This window comes from Octopus sinensis, unplaced genomic scaffold, assembly GCF_006345805.1.
Source record: "Octopus sinensis unplaced genomic scaffold, ASM634580v1 Contig13790, whole genome shotgun sequence".
Taxonomy (NCBI): Eukaryota; Metazoa; Mollusca; class Cephalopoda; order Octopoda; family Octopodidae; genus Octopus; species Octopus sinensis.
Window position 1 is genome coordinate 55,001 of NW_021833043.1, and position 20,000 is coordinate 75,000.

The 20,000-nt window shown below is 35.5% G+C and overlaps 1 protein-coding gene across 3 annotated transcripts in view; it reads right to left on the reverse strand.

Moving 5' to 3' along the window:
• The window catches only part of LOC115229905 (endophilin-A3), a 56,206-nt gene that overhangs the window by 31,424 nt on the left and 4,782 nt on the right, over nucleotides 1-20,000 (reverse strand). For 2 of the 3 annotated variants that reach the window (XM_029800160.2, XM_029800161.2), the window contains exon 3: nucleotides 4,915-4,935. In XM_029800160.2, the coding sequence (XP_029656020.1) occupies nucleotides 4,915-4,935 (21 nt within the window). The remainder of the gene's footprint in view (nucleotides 1-4,914; nucleotides 4,936-20,000) is intronic. The other variant, XM_029800162.2, reaches the window with a different exon arrangement.

A 20,000-nucleotide genomic window follows, 5' to 3' on the forward strand; every position in this document is an offset into this window, starting at 1 on the left:
CTGTGAGTAAAATGGACCCTGGGTGGAGAGGAGAGGTGGTGGATGAAGACAGGGGTCTTGAAGGGTTAGTCAGTGGTTGTGTTGGGCAGAGGAGGCAGTTGGGGGTCGGGGTGGGGAGAATGTTGGGTAGAGAGGTGGTCATTAGGGGAGAGAGGTGGTCAGTGGATGTGGATAGGGCGAGTAAGGGGTTTGGTTGGACAGGGAGGGGGTTGCAGCGGGAAGCAATTGGGGAAAGTGGAGTTGGTGATGAAGGCGCTGGGTGGAGGTGATTGGATAGAGAAGTGATCGGGGGGGGGAGGCATTGGGGTGACCATTTTGGGTGAGTAGGTGGCGATTAGTAATGGGGTGGGTGCAGACGTAGTGGGGAGAGAGAGAGGTTGGGTGAAGAAATGGCAGTTGGTCATTAACAGTGGGTGGTGGTCTTGGTTGGATAAGGGAGGTGTTCAGGTAGGGAGAACTTGGGTAGGGATGTTAGTGGGGATAGTTAGATCATAGAAAGAGGTGCTGGGAGAAGGAAATCAGGCAAGGAGGTGGTGGTGATCAGTAATTGTGGTGGGTTGAGTGGGATGGGGGAATTGGAGAGGAGAGGGGTTGGGAGGGGAGGTGATTGGGGAAAGGACAGTTGAGTTAGAAAAGGGGTAATTAGGGAGGAGAGTGGGTAGGAAGGGAGTGACCAGTGATTGTTGTTGGTAGTGGCCATGGATGGGTAGGGAGAGAGAGCAGATGACACAGGCAGAAAGGGAGAGAAAAATTTGGAAGATACAACAATTAAAAAATAAATAAATAGATAATTTTTTTTAAAAAACGGTGTTTGAAGAGGAGTCAGTAGCTTAGGGTAAACAATAACGAGGGGTTGATAAGTGTCGGTGGGGGTATGCAGAAATAGTAATAAGTGGGTATGTGGGTGGGTAATTGGTTAAATTAGAGTAAATCACCCAGGGTATTGATTAAAGACTTTTTTTTTTATTTAAAAGCAATAAAACCAAAAAAACTAAAAATTTAAAATAATTAACTATTTTTTTCCAGTATTGAATACAATGGCAGAGAAAGCCTCACCACAAAAACAAATAATTTTTTTTTTTAATTAAGCTAAGCAATTAAGTGATCTATTGTTGCATAAATTAAGGCAGCAGATGTAGAGGGCTGAATACAACAGGTAATGAAAAGCACTAGAAATGCTATGTTCTGGTGCTCCAGCAGGGACTTAAGCCAGGGATGATTGATTAAAAATGATTCAGCTATAGTTGAAGAATTTAACGAAATACAAATACACACACACACACACATACATATAATATATATATATATATATATATATATATTATATATATATATATATATATATATATATATATATATATATCGTGATATCTCGTGACCGACCAGGCTATCAGATGTTACTACACATCGCTGGTCACAATGCGGTTTGCATTGTTTTTTTAGCCTTCAGATGACGCCACCCCGCTGGCTAAGCGAGCAGGCCAATATATATATATATATATATATATATATATATATATACATATATATATATATATATACACATATACATATAATACATATATATACATATATACACATATACATATATATACATATATATATACATATATATATCCATCTAACTTTTCTGCACCCTATTCCTGAAGGGTTATGGGAAAAGAGTCCCTAGGCACCCACTTCATAGGGTTCAATCAGAAGCGACCATTAGCAGGCTTTCCAATTGGATTCTTACACACAACTGACTCCAGGCATCTCGCTTGTCATCTACCCCTAGTATATATATATATATATATATATATATACGGTATGATGGGTAAACTGTTGCCATTTTATCGTTTTAATTTTGCGCATGCGCACATTGTTTGATTAACAATGGGAAAATCCAAAAATTTGGGTGGGGAGGGTAAAGGATTCATTTTATAGACAAAGCAACAAATTTAGCTCTGCCACCTATAGAAAGAACAAACGGGAAGGAAAGGCTGACGGAGTTGAAAACAGAGGAAAATAAAAGGAGGGTTGAACCATGTGAACACACACTAAAGATGTGAAAGAAGAACAAAAAAAGCTTTCCACCTCTCGCTCTTTTTATTGTGGGGTAAGAAAAAGGGTGAGGATTTATCATGCAGCAATCAATGATCACAAAAAGCATTACCTTATTTATCTGAGGTTGTCAACAGTTAAGATAAATACTCAAAGATATGTAGTTATTTCATCAAATTTTTATTTTCAATGATTTAGTAAATTTTTTTGATATTTTTTTCAAAATCGAATTTTTTTTTTTTTTGTAAATAATTCTGCGAGATTAAAGGTTCAAATGATTAAGAGAACAATTAATTTAGTCATGATTTTTTTGCTCTTTTCATTTTGTTATAATTCTATTTTATTTTATTTTCGTATTATTTTTCTTGCTTCACCTATATATCAACATACATCCTTATACGTCCATCATTTTGGCTTACCCAATAGGGGATAAAAAGGACACAAAGAGGAAGATAATAAAATTCCTACTTTTATCTCTCCCTGTATAGAAACACAGAAAAAGAGAGAGATAGCTTATACCATTCCATTCAAGAATTTAGAGAGGCCTAATAATATAACAAAGAATTTTCTTCTTTTTTGTAATCATAAAATTCATGCTCAGAACATAACAAAGGCCATTTACATAAAACTATGACGTAAGAATTCAATTTAAATATAAAACACCTTAATTAAAGCAGAACTCTTTGTACCAAAGAGCCATAACTGTTCTAAAGCAGGGGTTTGGTTCCAAAAGGGTTATTGGAAAAGTTTCCATTATTAACTGGCTCCCATTCATATTGCTAATGAAATACACTGTTTATGTATTTTGGGAGTTTAATTAATTTTTAAAATAATCAAGAATTTGGAATGATTAACAATAGGTTCTTACATGAACAGTTCTGATTTATATTTACCATTCCATCAGGCTAATAAAAGAATATTAAACAGGAGTCAACAAAGCGCAGGAGTGGCTGTGCGGTAAGTAGGCTCAGGAATGGCTGTGTGGTAAGTAGCTTGCTTGCAAACCACCTGGTTCTGGGTTCAGTCCCACTGCCTGGCACCTTGGGCAAGTGTCTTCTACTATAGCCTTGAGCCAACCAAAGCCTTGTGAGTGGATTTGGTAGATGGAAACTGAAAGAAGCCTGTCATATATATGTATATGTGTGTGTGTTTGTGTGTCTGTGTTTGTCCCCCCAACATCGCTTGACAACCAATGCTGATGTCTTTACATCCCCGTAACTTAGCTGTTCAGCAAAACAGACCGATGGAATAAGTACTAGGCTTACAAAGAATAAGTCCTTGATTTGCTCAACTAAAGGTGGTGCTCCAGCATGGCCGCAGTCAAATGACTGAAACAAGTAAAAGAGTAAAATAGTAAAGCAGCAAGTATGCAGTCACTTCTTGCTAGAAATGGCTACCTAATTACCCTTAAATGCCACCTTAATGACTTAGAAAAATAAGGATACATAGGAAAAGGGATTACTTATTAATTACTTGTACCCATGGCATTCACCCAGGGTGGACAAGCTGGCACTGACCAATGAGTAATGTTTGGAGTTTCAATGGGAATAACTATTTCCAATTTTGGCATAAAAGGCCAGAAACCTTTTAGTGGGAGGGAGTTAAGGTAATTACATTGACTAAGTACTTCACCTGTACTTTATTTTATCAATCTCCAAACCTGATCTCAGTGAATTTCACTGGTACTTAATTTATCGACGCTAAAAGGATAAAAGGCAAAGTTGACCTCGGCAGAATTTGAACTCAGAATATGTAAGGATGGCTGAAATACTGCCAAGTATTTCAACCGGCATGCTAACAACTCTGCCAGTTTGCCACCTTAATAATAATAATTTTAATAACAATTGTTTCTACTAAAGGCACACGGCCTGAGATTTCAGGTAAGGAGCTAGTCGATTATATTGACCCCAGTGCATAACTGGTACTTATTTCATTGACCCTGAAAGTATAAATGACAGAGTCAACCTTGGCGGGATTTGAACTCAGAATGTAGAGGCAGACAAAATGCCATTGAGCACTTTGCCCAGCATGCTAATGATTCTGTCACCTCACCACCATTTTAATAATAATAATAATAATAATAATAATTATAATAATAATAATGATAATCCTTTCTACTATAGGCACAAAGCCTGAAATCTTGGGAGGAGGAAACTAGTCAATTACATCCACCCCAGTGTTTCACTGGTACTTAAATTAACAGCCCCGAAAGGATAAAAAGTAAAGTCGACCTCAGCGGAATTTGAACCCAGAACGTAGCGACAGGTGAAGTACTGCTAAGCATTTTGTCCACCATGCTGACAATTCTGCCAGCTCACCACCTTCATAATAATAAGAGTAGTAATAACGATCTCAAATTTTGCCACAAGGGCAGCCATTTTTTTGGGGGGGAGGGGGGTAAGATGATCACATCAATCCCAGTGTTCTTACTGGTACTTAATTTATCGAAACCGAAAGGATGAAAGGCGTAGTCGACCTCGACGGAATTTGAACTTAGAATGTAGCGACGGGTGAAATACCGCAAAGCATTTCGCCCAGCATGCTAACGATTCAGCTGGCTCACTGCCTTACATAATAATAATAATAATAATAATAATAATAATAATAATAATAATGATGAAGATGATGATGATGATGATGATGATAACTTCTTTATAATATTAATATTCATTGTTGGCAACCTCAAGATAATTTATTAAACAGCAGACAACATAAAGACAAAATCATGATATTATATATATATATATATATATATATATATATATATATATATATATATACATATGTATATATGGTAGATGTAGAGCAGATGTAAGAGATATATATGTTATGTATATACAAAAGAATGAGATGAAATAAGATGGAACAAACCTGGAGAGAGTCCTGGTGAGACTTGATTAGGAAAAGAAGAGAAAGAAATGATCGTTTATTGATGGCTTATTTATACATGCATGCACACACACACACACATATACACACATATGCATACATATGTAGAAATGTATATATGCATGTATATACATAAACACACACACGTGTGCGCGCGCGTGTATATGTGTGTGTGTGTGTGTAATTCATGAACAGCAACAATAAATGGCAATATACATTCATGGCATTGCAAGGAAATCTTCATAAACAGTTATTTAGCAATTGTCAAAGAACCAGCAATTTACGATGCTCATGTGAAAGAATGAATATTATTATGATAGTGATGATGATAATATTAATGATAATAATAATAATAATAACAATGGCAAATAATGATTCAGTTTGTTTTTGTTTTTCTTTTGTTTATCTTTTCGTTTACCATAGGCACAAGGTGACAAATTAGTAGGTACAGGAATTAGTTGACTATCGAACCTCTAGTACTAAACTTGTATTTTATTTAACACCACCTGCCTTTTCACCAGATGAATGACATGAAAAGTTGACCTTCACAAGATCTGGATTGTAAAGTGTTGAGTTTGAATACTGTAATGTGTTTGATCCCACGCAAATGACTTTGACAATTCTCAGCCCTCACTATTAACAATAATGGTCCCTAATATAGGCACATGGTTACAAATATGGAAGCATAGGACATGGTTAATTGTACAATTCCAGTACTTGACTGGTACTTTATCAACCCCAGGGAAGATGAAAGGCAAATTTGACCTCAGCATGATTTGAACTCGGAGCTACAAGATTACAAATATGGAGGCAGAAGGTGTTGTCAATTATACCAACTCTAGGTGTTTTAAGGTAAGTAACTAAATACTGCACATCATTTTATATATTGCTGTATTCTTTCTGCAATAATGAAGGTCACCAACTTCGGTAAAAATGACATACATTTTTACAGAAAATGCATGTGACAATTTAAATTAACCCCAATTAAGTGTATGAAAGATCTTTATTTTAGCCTCCATGGATGGCTGAAAAAGCAAATTTTCAGTCTACACAGAAATATACATGAAAAAGATTCAGTAGATCTATTTAACATCCTAGTATATGACCAGGGTTTTATTTTACTGATCCTGGTAGAATGAAAAACAAGGACAATTGAAGTGGGGTTTAAAAGCAGAAAGGAAAACAATCAGACCCATACACCACAAGGCATTTTGTCTCACACTGGAAAAAACCTGCCAATTCAAAGCCATTGGTTCATCAGTGATGTTAACAGCTCTTTCTAATTTTGGCACAAGCTAGCAATTTTGAGGGGATAGCAAAGTCAATTACTCTGAGCCTAGTACTTGACCTGTTCTTTATTTTATCAACCCCCAAAAGGATGAAATGCAAAGCTGACCTCAATCGCATTTGAACTCAGAAATGCCACTAAGCGTTTGGTTCGGTGCAGTAACAATTTTACCAACTCACTGTCTTAATGAAGCTATTAATAATAAAATGTTCTTCGATTTCTTACAGAAACATAACATGGTAGAAGGGTGGGTTGCAACATGACTGGTGTAATCTCCAAGAGAAGAGACCATGATAGATTACTACAGAGAATACTTTTAATAAATGAGAAATCACACATGCAAATATTAATCCTACCAATTCATCACACATTACAGAAATGACAAAGGACCGAGGTACCTAGCACATTGCTGTACTCAAGTGGACCCATCTGCCAATACAGAACTGATTTCGGTGCTGGGACCACATAAAAAGCACCCAGTACACTTTGTGGAGTGGTTGGCATTGGGAAGGGCATCCAGCTGTAGAAACAAACCATGCCACAACAGACGATGGAGCCTGTTTCAGCCCCTGGCCTTACCAGATACGGTCAAACCGTCCAACCCATGGTAGTATGGGAAACAGACATTAAATGATGATGATGATATCATTATATGAGTGTTCATACATACATACATACATTATATATATATATATATATATATATAATATATATATATATATATATATATATGTATGTACAGATAAACACATACACAAAAATGGTTGGTGTTAGAAAGCGCATCCAGCCAAAGAAACCATGCTAAAGCAGAGAGCAGGGCTTTGTATAATCTGATTTGCCAGTTCTTCTGTTAAACCATCCAATCCATGCCAGCATAGAAAACAGACGTTAAATGATGATCTCTCTCACACACACACACACACACACACACACACACATGATTTAAACAGTATTATTTTTCGCATGGGCTTAGTCTCATGCCATTGTAATTTTTCAAATGTGTGGTAGCAAGTCTTGCACAACCCTTCTCCCCTGAAAACAAATAATGTGTGAGTAGTCTACCAATGTGCTGTTAGACCCTCAAACATCAAAGCTAATGGGAGAATTTACTATATATGTTTATAATCAATGTGGTAAGATGCTAGCTTTTTTTAAAATTTTCTTCTTATGCAAAATACCAAAATGCTCAATAAAAACTCACAGAATCTCAAAGAGTATCTCATATTTAGTACTCATAACTACTTCCATAGCATGGCTACATGCTATTGTCCTGTACCTTAGTCACTGAAATTTTCAGTGGAATCTGTTGTAATTGTTGAAGCAAAAGACAAAAATGCAACATGTCATGTGCCACCCTATAATGAAAAGAAATACAGAGTTAATTTCGACCTGCATACACAGAATGAAATCGTTGTTAACTCCCTTGATGGCAACTACAGGCAGAGAATCAATGATATCACACATCATATGACATGCTGCTATCTTCTTCTTTCCTTCAGCAACTATGACAGAATTCACTGACGATATGATGATGAATATGATAATAATAATAATAATAATAATAATAATAATAATAATAATAATAATAATAATAATAATAGTAATTTATAATGAAGTTATAGAGCAATATTTATTTTTATCAATTTGTTTATTAACGTTTCTTTCTTTATCATTTATTACTATTTTTATTTAGCAGCTAATTAATATCTGAAATAAGATGATCAAAGGATAATTAACGATGATGACAACAACTGCAACTACGACAACAACAACCAAGAACTAGAGACACTACTACTGGTACTGCTACAAGAACAACAACATCAATTATGTAACATCAACAACATCACTTGCAGCAAACTGCAAGAAATTATAAACAATTACAATAATAATAATAATAATAATAATAATAATAATAAAATGTGATAATGTTTACTATTCTACACAAGTTTTACAGCTACAATACTACTACTACAACTACTACTGGTGATAATGATTTTTCGTTCATTTATTTTTGCATCTGCAATTTCCATGCTTGCATGGGTTAGATGAGTATGTTACCAAGTCAGTGTTTTACAACGGGATGCTCTTCCTGTCACTTACCCTAACCTGTTCCCTGAATAAACGGATGTCTACTTCAAACACAAAATGCAGGCAGAGGATTAGTTGAAGGCAGAAATGACAACACCATTACTGCTTGCAACTCAGTGACCTAAAGAGAAGCACAAGTGTAAACCATATGTACACATTGCCAACCCCGAAAGGATGATAGACAAAGTCGACCTCAGCGGAATTTGAACTCAGGACATAGAAGACGGATGAAATACCACTAAACATTTTACCCGGAATTATCTTTCATGACTTCACTCCAAGCCCTATATTTCTGGGTTTCCAAGAGTGGCTGGAGGATTGGAGGAGAGGGAGAGAAGGAAAGAAATCACTCTCAGGCTAATGAATGGACCTCCTTTAAGTCACAAATGACCATGGGATTGCACCTAGAAAGTTCCCTCCAAGGCACAAATCAAGACAAGGTGATTTATGGAAGACTGGCAGTCGCCCATGCATACCAGCCTCCCCTCTGAATGCCAACAATATTATCCAAGTGAAAGGCAAAGGGGTCGATACAGCTTGGCACCAGTGACATTGCAACTCATTTCTACAGCTGAGTGAACTGGATCAACATGAAATAAAGTGTCTTGCTCAAGAACACATTATAATAATAATCATAAAGGCACACGGCCTGAAATTTGGTGGGAGGGGACTAGCTGATTACATTGACCCCAGAACACAACTGGTACTTAATTTACCAATCCTGAAAGGATGAAAGGCAAAGTTGACCTTGGCAGGATTTGAATTCGGAACACAGCGATGGGCGAAACACTGTTAAGCATTTCATCCAGAATGCTAACAACTCTGATGGCTCCATTACCTCGATAATAATAATAATCCTTTCTACTATAGGCACAAGGCCTGAAGTTTTGGGGGAGGGGGCCAGTCGATTCGATCGACCCCAGTATGCAACTGGTACTTAATTTCTCGACTCCGAAAGGATGAAAGGCAAAGTCGACCTCAGCGGAATTTGAACTCAGAACGTAATGACGGCGAAATACTGTTAAGCATGCTAACAATTTTGCCGGCTCACCGCCTTGATAATAATAATAATAATAATAATGAAATATTATTTCTAATTTTGGTACAAGAGTAGCAATTTTGAGGAGAAGGGCCAAGTTGGTTACATGGTCTCCTCAGTACTTTGGCTAATTGTTTTAGGTGCTACTATAACTGGGAGCAAACATAGACATTCTCTCTTTTGGTTCTCCCACATTTGGTCCCTATGTTGCAATGGAACATTCAGGATCTGGCAGCTGGAGTGAGAAAGAGAGAGAGAGACCAGCAGTCAGTGGCTGCTCATTTCCAGCTGAGTGAATTGGAGTAATGTGAAATGATGAATCTTGCTCTCAAGGGCACAAAAACACTACCCTGTCGAAGAACTGAACCCACGACATTATGACGATGAGGTCAACAGCCTAAATCACAAGGCCACATGCCTCCTCATTGAAGCAGTCAAGAGATATTGAGAGCTGGTTCCTCTGGTCACTTCTTTGTAAAGACAGCAGAGAAGCTATGGAGGGAGATAAAACCAGGATATAAAGCAGGGTACATGAATAACTAGAGGGGAAGAGGCGTTTGTGGATTTTCATTAGGGGCCTTGATGGCGCTAAGTTTAGAGTCTTCATAGGGACATCCGCAGGCAAAGATCACTGCTTCAGTCGAGCAAGAAGAAAATATCTACAGCAGAGTGAACAGGAGAGAGAAAGAGAGCATAATGTACAGTGTGTGTGTGCATGTGTAGTGTGTGTGTGGCTTTGTATACAGATGAGTGAGTGCATGTATATACATGGTAATATGATGCGCTTGAATGTGTGTGTATGTGTGTACATGTGTATGTGTATTCAGACAAGCTTTGTTTAACTTGGTCTCTGTGTGTGTGTATGCATGCATATACACATCTATACTTCTACATCTACATATATATATATAATATAAATATATATGTTTATATAAATATAAATATATATGTTTATATAAATATAAATGTGTATGTACATATATATATATATATATATATATATATATATATCTATATATATATATATATATATGAGTGAATGTGTTTGGGTACATGTCTGTATGTGCTTGTGTGCAGGTATACCATGCATTAGACACTGTGCGCATAAAGTGCAGTCATCAGATTCTAAATAATCTGTATCTGTTCAACGTTGCATCAATGCACCATGTATATACCTATATAGCTATGGACACAATATACACAAATACATATATAATAATATTATACATATATATATATAATATATAAGCATATGTATATATACATATATATATATATATATTTATATTTATAATTATATATACATATATATATTTATATATGCATATATATTTATGAAATACATATATATATATATACAATATACATATGTATATATAAATTTTATATATTATATACGTACTTATATATAATATATATACATGTATATATAATATGTAATATATATGTATATGTATATAAATATATAATACATAATATATATAATATATATGTATAATATGTATATATATATAATACATATATATAATATAATATATATATAGTATATATATTATATATATATATAATTGTATATATATATAATATATATATATAGTATATGTAGCATATATATAATATATACATATGTATATACATATAAATATATATAAAATATAATATATTACATATATATATATGAAATGTATATATATATATATATATATATATACAATATATTTTATATAGGTAAAATATAATATATATGTATACATATATATAATATACACATGCATCAATACAATATTGAAATATGAAAAAGTATAAACACATATACTATATATATGTATTTATATATATATGTATATATACACATACACACATACACGAATACACATATACATATATATACATATTCACATATCCACATATAGTAAAACATTTCGGCTCACCCACGGACATGTACTTGCTGATATGAGTTAGTAAAAGAGGGCGGAAGGGCTATAATGGGTTTCTCAGGGGTTAAGGGTTTTGGGGCATAAGGGTTAGCAGATGGTGGGGGCCATTCGGGGGTGAATGGCAAGGTTGGTTGATTGCAGCGTTACTTTGTGGGAGGGTTGACAGAGTGGATAGGAGGAGATTCAAGACAGCGAGAGACAGAGGGTTGAAAGGAAGGGTGTAAGCATCAAAATGAAGGGTGTGTGGATTTGGGGAGGGGGTCCTCATGGTGGCGGTGGTGACAGTGGTGGGGGTGGTGGTGGTGGTGGCTGATAGTAGTGTTAGCAGTGGAGGTGATATTGATAGTGGTAGAGGTGGTGCTGTTACTGATGTAGCTGATGGTGGTAGTGTTGGTGGTGGTGGTGGTAGTAGTAGTGTTAGTAACTGAGGTGGTGGTGGTGGTGGTGGTGTCGTTTGTAGGTGGAGGTGTTAGTGCTGGTAGTAAGAACAGAGGCTTTAGTGGTTGTACTGTTACTGAGGGGTGGGTGGTAATGGTGGTGTTGGAGGGGGCTGTAAGGTAATCATAGTGGTGACGGTGGTGCTGGAGTGGGGTGCAACACAATCATAGTGGTGATGGTGGTGGTGGTGGTGATAAAAATGATGGTGGGAGTGTTGATGATGATGGTGATGGTGGTGATGGTGGTGGTGGTGGTGGTGGTGGTGAGACAGTAGTCAGTGATGGTGTGTGTATTAATCATCACCATCATCATCATTTAACATCAATGTCCCATACAGGCACAGATTGGATGGTTTGACAAGATATGATGGACCCAAATATTGCGTTGTGCTCCAGTGTCTACTTTGGCATCTTTTCTACAGCTGGATACTCTTTCTAATGCCAAGACTCTTTACAGCATGGCCTGGGTGCTTTTTTTTTCCCCCTCCATGCCACCAGTAATAGTGAGGGTCCCCACACAGCAAACAAACTACAAACCCCCAAGGAATAAGGAGCAGCTTTATGCTAGGAGATGAGCAGGGAGCAGAGGGGTTTATCTTTACATACATTTGGGTGCATGTTTAGCAAAAGGAAATTAAAGGGAATTTATTTTTTTAGCTCCCGGACAGCTCTGATCCAACAAAAGAGCCATGATAAAGACAATTTAATTATGACCATTCCATCTATTTCTTTTCATACAATGTCATCATCATCATCATCATCATCATAACTTAATGATCATTTTCCCTGCTGGCATGGATTGTATGGTTTGACAGGAGCTGGTGAGCCAGAGAACTGTACCAAGCTCTACTGTCTAATTCAGTATGGTTTCTATGGCTAGATGCCTTTCCTAATGCCAAACATTTTAAAGAGTATACTGGGTGCTTTTTATATGGCACCAGCACCAGCAAGGTCACCAAGTAACTTGAAAGACAAAGACCCTTCAACTGAGAGGGTAAGTAGTATTGAGGGAAGTAGCTTTTGTACAGGTGTTCAGAGATTAACTCTTTTGATACCAACCCTCCTGAAACTGCCTCTGGTTCCATAGTACAAATGTCCTGTTTTCAAAAGTTTATCATACCATCATCATCGTTTGCCCTTCCTAATACCAACCACTCTGAAGGTTCTGAATTACAATCTTCCACCAAACCTTAGTCATAATTTATGTCCCTAACACTAGCTTAATAACGAAGTTATTTTACTAAATTCTTTGTTGTATTTAAAATTAATTGAAAGAAACATGAAGCATCTCAACAGAAATGTGGTAAGAAAAGGGCTAGCAAATAATTAATTTAACCCTTTTGATACCAACCCGGCTGAAACTGCCTCTGGCTCTGAGTACAAATGTCTTGTTTCCATAAGTTTTGAATTAAAATCTTCCACCAAACCTTAGTCATAATTTATGTTCTTAACACTAGGTTAATGATAACGAAGTTATTTTACTAAATTCTTTGTTACATTTAAAATTAATTGAAAGAAATACAGAGCATCTCAACAGAAATATGGTAACAAAAGGGTTAAAGTATGTTAGGGGGGACGGAAATAGGTGTCTTGCTGTAGAGCAGGTACAGGGTAGCCTATATCTTGAATGATAATATCCAATAGGCCCTTCCTGTTACAAAATGATAGGGTTTAGGTTTGATGTTATGACCAGTTGGTTGTTATTTCTAGCAAGTAGAATGATGCCCATAAAGATTCTCTTTGTCATTGTCTTATGTCCTGGTGTAGCAGACTTGTGATGATCAAAGACATTCCAATCTCGACCATCCAGTCTTTTTGTCAGACACGACATATATCTAGGACTACAATATCTAGAGTATCCTTCCATTTTTTAAAAAATAAAACTTGCATAATATGATTTGAGAAAGATTTGGTCACTGCTTCTAGGAAGTCAATTGATCACAAAGAGGGCTACCTCATTCTCTATTTCGTGGTGATGGTGGTGGGTGGTGGTGGTAGTAATGGTGATAGTGATGAGGTGGTAACAGTAGTGGAGGTGCTGGTACTGATTTGATGGTGGTAGTGGTTGTGATGGTGATGGTGGTAGTGCAGAGGGATGAGGCGGGGTGCATTGTAGTGATAGTAGTGAAGATGGTGTCATGGTGGAGGCAGTGATGACGATGAAAATGTTGGTAGTCATGATGGTTTGAAAAAGGTGGTGGTGTTGGGGATGATGCAGGTGGTGGTAATAAATGAGGTGATGGTGATGGTGAAGATGACGAAGGTGGTGCTGGCAGTAAAAATGACCATCACAACGATAATAATGGCAATGATAGTGGGAACGAAGACAGTGATGGTCATATCCAAATACATGTTTTATTTTCTAGGGACTGGATAAATTAAGTACCAGTACACAACTGGTACTTAATTTATCGACCCCGAAAGGATGAAAGGCAAAGCTGACCTCGGTGGAATTTGAACTCAGAACGTAATGACAGACGAAATACCTATTTCTTATTTCTTTATTACCCACAAGGGGCTAAACATAGAGGGGACAAACAAGGACAGACATAGGTATTAAGTCGATTACATCGACCCCAGTGCGTAACTGGTGCTTAATTTATCGACCCCGAAAGGATGAAAGGCAAAGCTGACCTTGGTGGAATTTGAACTCAGAAAGTAATGACAGACGAAATACCTATTTCTTATTTCTTTATTACCCACAAGGGGCTAAACATAGAGGGGACAAACAAGGACAGACATAGGTATTAAGTCGATTACATCGACCCCAGTGCGTAACTGGTGCTTAATTTATCGACCCCAAAAGGATGAAAGGCAAAGCTGACCTCGGTGGAATTTGAACTCAGAACGTAATGACAGACGAAATACCGCCAAGCATTTCTCCCAGCGTGCTAACGTTTCTGCCAGCCCGCCTTCACTGGTGCTTAATTCATCAACCTCGAAAGGATAAAAGGCAAAGGTGACCTCGACGGAATTTGAACCCAGAACGTAGCGACGGGCAAAATACTGCTAAGCATTTTGTCCAGCATGCTAACAATTCTGCCAGCTCACCACAGCCTTTAATAATAACAATAATGGTTTCAAGTTTTTGGCACAAGGCCAGCAATATCAGGGCAAGGGTTAAGTTGATTTCATTGAGCCCAGTATTGAACTGGTACTTATTTTTTCAGCCCCGAAAGGATGAAAGGCAAAGTCGGCCTTCATGGAATTTGAACACAGAATTAAAGGCTAAGCATTTTGCCCAGCATGCTAACAAGTCAACTAGTTCACCACCTTATCTTTTATGACTTCACCCCCCCCCCCCCCCCAAACCCTATATCCCAGGGTTTCCAAGACTGGCTGGGGAAGTGGAGGTAGGGAAGGCGGGAGGAAGAAGGAAATTACTCTCAGAACAATGACTTGGTTCCAATGCTTCCTCCAACAGAGTGAACTCTTCTGAGGGAACCCAAAGGGCAGGTGATGGTGGTGGTGGTGGTGGTGATGGTGGTGGTGGTGATGGTTGAGGTGATGGTGATAGTGCAGGTGCTGATGGTGTCGGTTGTGGTGGTGACAGGAGGGTTGTGGTTGTGGCGAAGATCGTGGTGCTGCTGCTGCTGGTGATGGTGATGGTTGTGGTGGTGATAGCAGTGGTGGTAGTAGTATTGGTGATGGCTGTTGTTGTTGTGGTGGTGGTGGTGGTTGTAATGGTGATGGTGCTGGTTGTGATAGTGTTGTGGCTGTGGTGGTGGCAGTGGTGGAGGTGGTTGTTGTGATGGTAATGGTGGTGGTGGTGGTGGTAGTAGTAGTGATGGTGGCAGTGGTTGTAGTGATAGTGGTAGTGATTGCTCAATTAAGTCTTCAGCCACACCTAAATCAAGTGCCATTGTGAACATGCATATGTGTGCGTGTATGCATGTGTAGAAAGATGCATCTGTATGTATGTGTGTGTGTAAGTATGTGTGAATGTGAAGTGTGTATATGTATATATGTATGTATGTGATACCATACATACATATGTATACAGCAACAGAAAAATAAGCAAAACAAAAAATATTAAGTAAACGAAAATAAAGAAACAAATAAAATAAACTTGGAAAAAAAAATCAAACCACAAATTTCAGATTGAAATTGATAAGTGAATAATTGGAAATTAAATAACCTAGACGCGGAATGTAAAATATAATTTGCCACAAGATACCAAATGACAGAAAGTATATAGAAACGGGTACGTATATATGGTGATATATATATATGTATATATATATATATATATACACACACACACACACATATATATATATATATACATATATATACATACATATATACATATATATACATACATATATATATGCATATATATATACATAATATTACATACATATATATATGCATATATATATACATATATATATACATATATATACATATATACTATATATCATATATATATATACATACATATACATACATAGATATATACATACATAACATACACTATATATATACAAATCATATACATACATATATATATATACATACATATACATACATATAGATATATACATACATATATATATACACTATTATATATACATACATTACACATATATACATATAGATTATATATTATATTATATATATATATATATACACACACATATAATATATATATACATATATATACATACATAATACATATATTACATACATATATATATGCATATATATATACATATATAGATACATACTATATATATGCATATATATATACATATATCATATATATATATTATAATAATATATATATATACATATATATATACATACATACATACATATATATATACATACATATACATACATATATATATACATACATATACATCTATATATATACATACACATATATATTATACATATATATATACATCCATATACATAATATATACATACATATATATATACATATATACATACATATACATACATTATATACATACATATATCATACATAATATATAGATATATATAATACAATACATATATACATACATATATATATATATACATATATATCCTACATATATATATACATACATACATATATATATATATACATATATACATACCTACATACATACATACATATATATATCTATATCTATGGTCATAAGTACATATATATAAATATACATATATGATGATATATACATATACATTTCTTAATTTGCCAGAAGCAGACACATTTATAGGGATCACAATGAACTCCCTACTGTCTAATATAGGGAACCAAAAACAAACTGCTTATTGTTTAGAAAAATGAGTCAAAACAATCTCTGGAATATCTAAAAATAGGGAGGTAAAACAACTACCATACTGTCTAAAAAATAGGGACGAAAACATACTCCCTACTGTCCTAAATAGGAAGTAAAACAACCTCTCCACTGTCTTACACAGGGGCTAAAACAAACGATCTACTGTCTAAAATAGGGACCAATACAACTGCCTTATTGTCTAAAATAGGCACAAAAACATTCCCTACTGTCCTAAATAGGGGTGAAAACAAATTCCCCTTCTGTGCAACATAGAGGTCAATACAAACTACCTTCTGTCTAAAATAGGGACCAAAGCAACGGCCTTACTGTCTAAAATGGGGACAAAAACACACTCCCTACTGTCCTAAATAAGGATAAAAAAAAAAAACTTCCCTACTGAATTGTAAATGTGGGGCCTACACAAACTTGTAGTTGGAATTCAGAATAGTTACTTGAAGCTCTTAATGTCTCCCTCAACAAACTATCAAGTATTTATGAAATGGGAACTAAATGAGCCACCACTCAATGAGTAGGAAGTGAACAGTTTAGATTCTTTGGTAAAAGGGCCTTCTGCTATAATTTCAGTAAAATGGCTGCCACTGTTAATAAAAATCCAGAAGCGGACAACAGCTCTGCACATAGTGCTCACCAATATGTATACATAGCCGTTTAGCATTTAAACCAGCCGTATCAGGATCAAATATTCTACCTGTTTGTGTTCAAACCAACCAGATGTGGCCTCTTACACCTACCCTACAACGTTACTCTCAGAATAAGCAATCACTTCGCCAAAATCTCGAAGCAATGAGATAATGTTCATGCATTAATTTAAAAGCATTGGTGAATAAATAAGCATGACATTTGACAGAGTAATCTGATTGCCAAAGGGGTACACTGCACGACCAAAAGCACAGATGCAAACAAAGAACTCACAAATGCACACACAGATGAAAGCATTAGACATTCTCACATATACCTATGCAAACACATCAGACATAAACGCACTCAGACAGACAGTAAGGTGCTTATATGACCAATGACCAATCAGTAGAGAGCAACACAGAATATATCCCAAAACCTATATATAAATCTCTATATATATAAAGCTGAAGTTGTCTGTGTATGGCAGGTTTGGTAGCCTTCAACTAACACTATCTCCTCCGAGACCCTGCAGCGCAAGTTGACAAAATGAGAGTATGATAGAAGAAGGCTTGCTCTTCCTTCTGTAGAAGAAAAAATTCAAATCGGACCATGTTAACACCAAAAATTATTTACGTCAAAAAGGTGCTTTTTTTCTATGAAAATCCCTATTTTTTTACGATTTTTTGACTGCTGTGTCACCATTTTTCAGTGTATTTCAACAAAAATGTTCACTTAAAGAGAATAACAGGCTACATAATAACAAATTTTTACTTTTTAAATTCCAATTCTAAAGGGTCAAAACAACCCGAGCAATGCTAGGCGATACTGCTAGTATATCTATATCTACCTATCCTCTATCTATATATATTAATATATATATATATATATATAATTATATATATAACAAGTAAGGTTGTAAGGTACCACACAAGTGAAAATATATATGAAAGAAGGTTTGAAAAAACAATGGACTTTTAAAAATGTTTATTGACTTGACCGGTTTCACTTTTTTAGAAAAAAAATTGTCTAAAGTAAGATGTAAAGCTTTGTATGAGATTTGTTGTGTTACGTACTGGTTATCACAAAAGTATTAAAATACATATATACATTCTTTGATAATAATAAAAAAAATTTTAGAAACAGTATACAAGAAAGTACTTATTGTAGTCTTGTCCTCGAATACTTTCTTGTAAACTGCTTTTAAAGAAGGTGTAACTGTATTTTAATACTTTTGTACTAACCTGTATTTAACACAACAACTCTCATACAAAGCTTTACATTTTACTTTTGACAATCTTTTTCTAAAAAAGTGAAACCAGTCAAGTCAATAAACATTTCTAAACGTCCATTGCCTTTTCAAACCTTCTTTCATACACACACATTTATATATGTATATATATTATATATATATATATATATATATGTGTGTGTGTGTGTGTGTGTGTGTGTGTGTGGTTATATATATATCTTCGCTTATCTAACCCTTGTCGTTCTATGTTACTATTAGTTTCAAAATTTCCCACACAAGAATTGACATCTCACTGACAGTAATCTTCAACTAAATAAGGGATTTAAATTTTAAAAATTAAGTACTTCTTCAGTTTTTAAATCAGCTCTTACATTCATTGAATTGAGCACTTTTCCTTGTGGTACATGCAACTTGCTTGTTCCTTTTACAAGTGTAAATTCCCCAATTTTCCAACCACTCTGCACGAGACTAATGCAAACAGAGGTTCTGTTTAACGCAAACAAAAGCTTGTTAATGCACCCACATATGTATATATAGCATACATACATACAGGTGCACACGTATATCTCTCTGAGATGTTGATACTGTTGCTATACTTGGAGAAATGACAAATGATAAGACTTCTGGCTGCAAAACGATCACTTGGCTAATACTTCAAATGACAGCACTGCTTTCTCTCTCTGCTTCACTAATATATATGTGTGTATGCGTAGATATATATATCTATATATATATATTATATATATATATATATACATCATATTTGAACTTGAAGACATATTTTGAACAAACCTCTTAACCATACAACCATCCATTAACCGAACAGTATTATAATATATATCTCAATCCATTAACATATATATTATATCATCATCATCGTTAAAACGATGATGATTGATGATATAAATATATATATGTTGGAATGGACGTGGTTGTATGGTTAAGAGGTTTGCTTTCTAACCATGTGGCTTCAAGTTCAATTCCATGATGCAACAACTTGTGTGTCACCTACTATAGCCCCGAGCAAGCCAATGCTTAATGAGAGAATTTGGTAGATGAAACTGTTTGGAAGCCCATCATATATATAATAT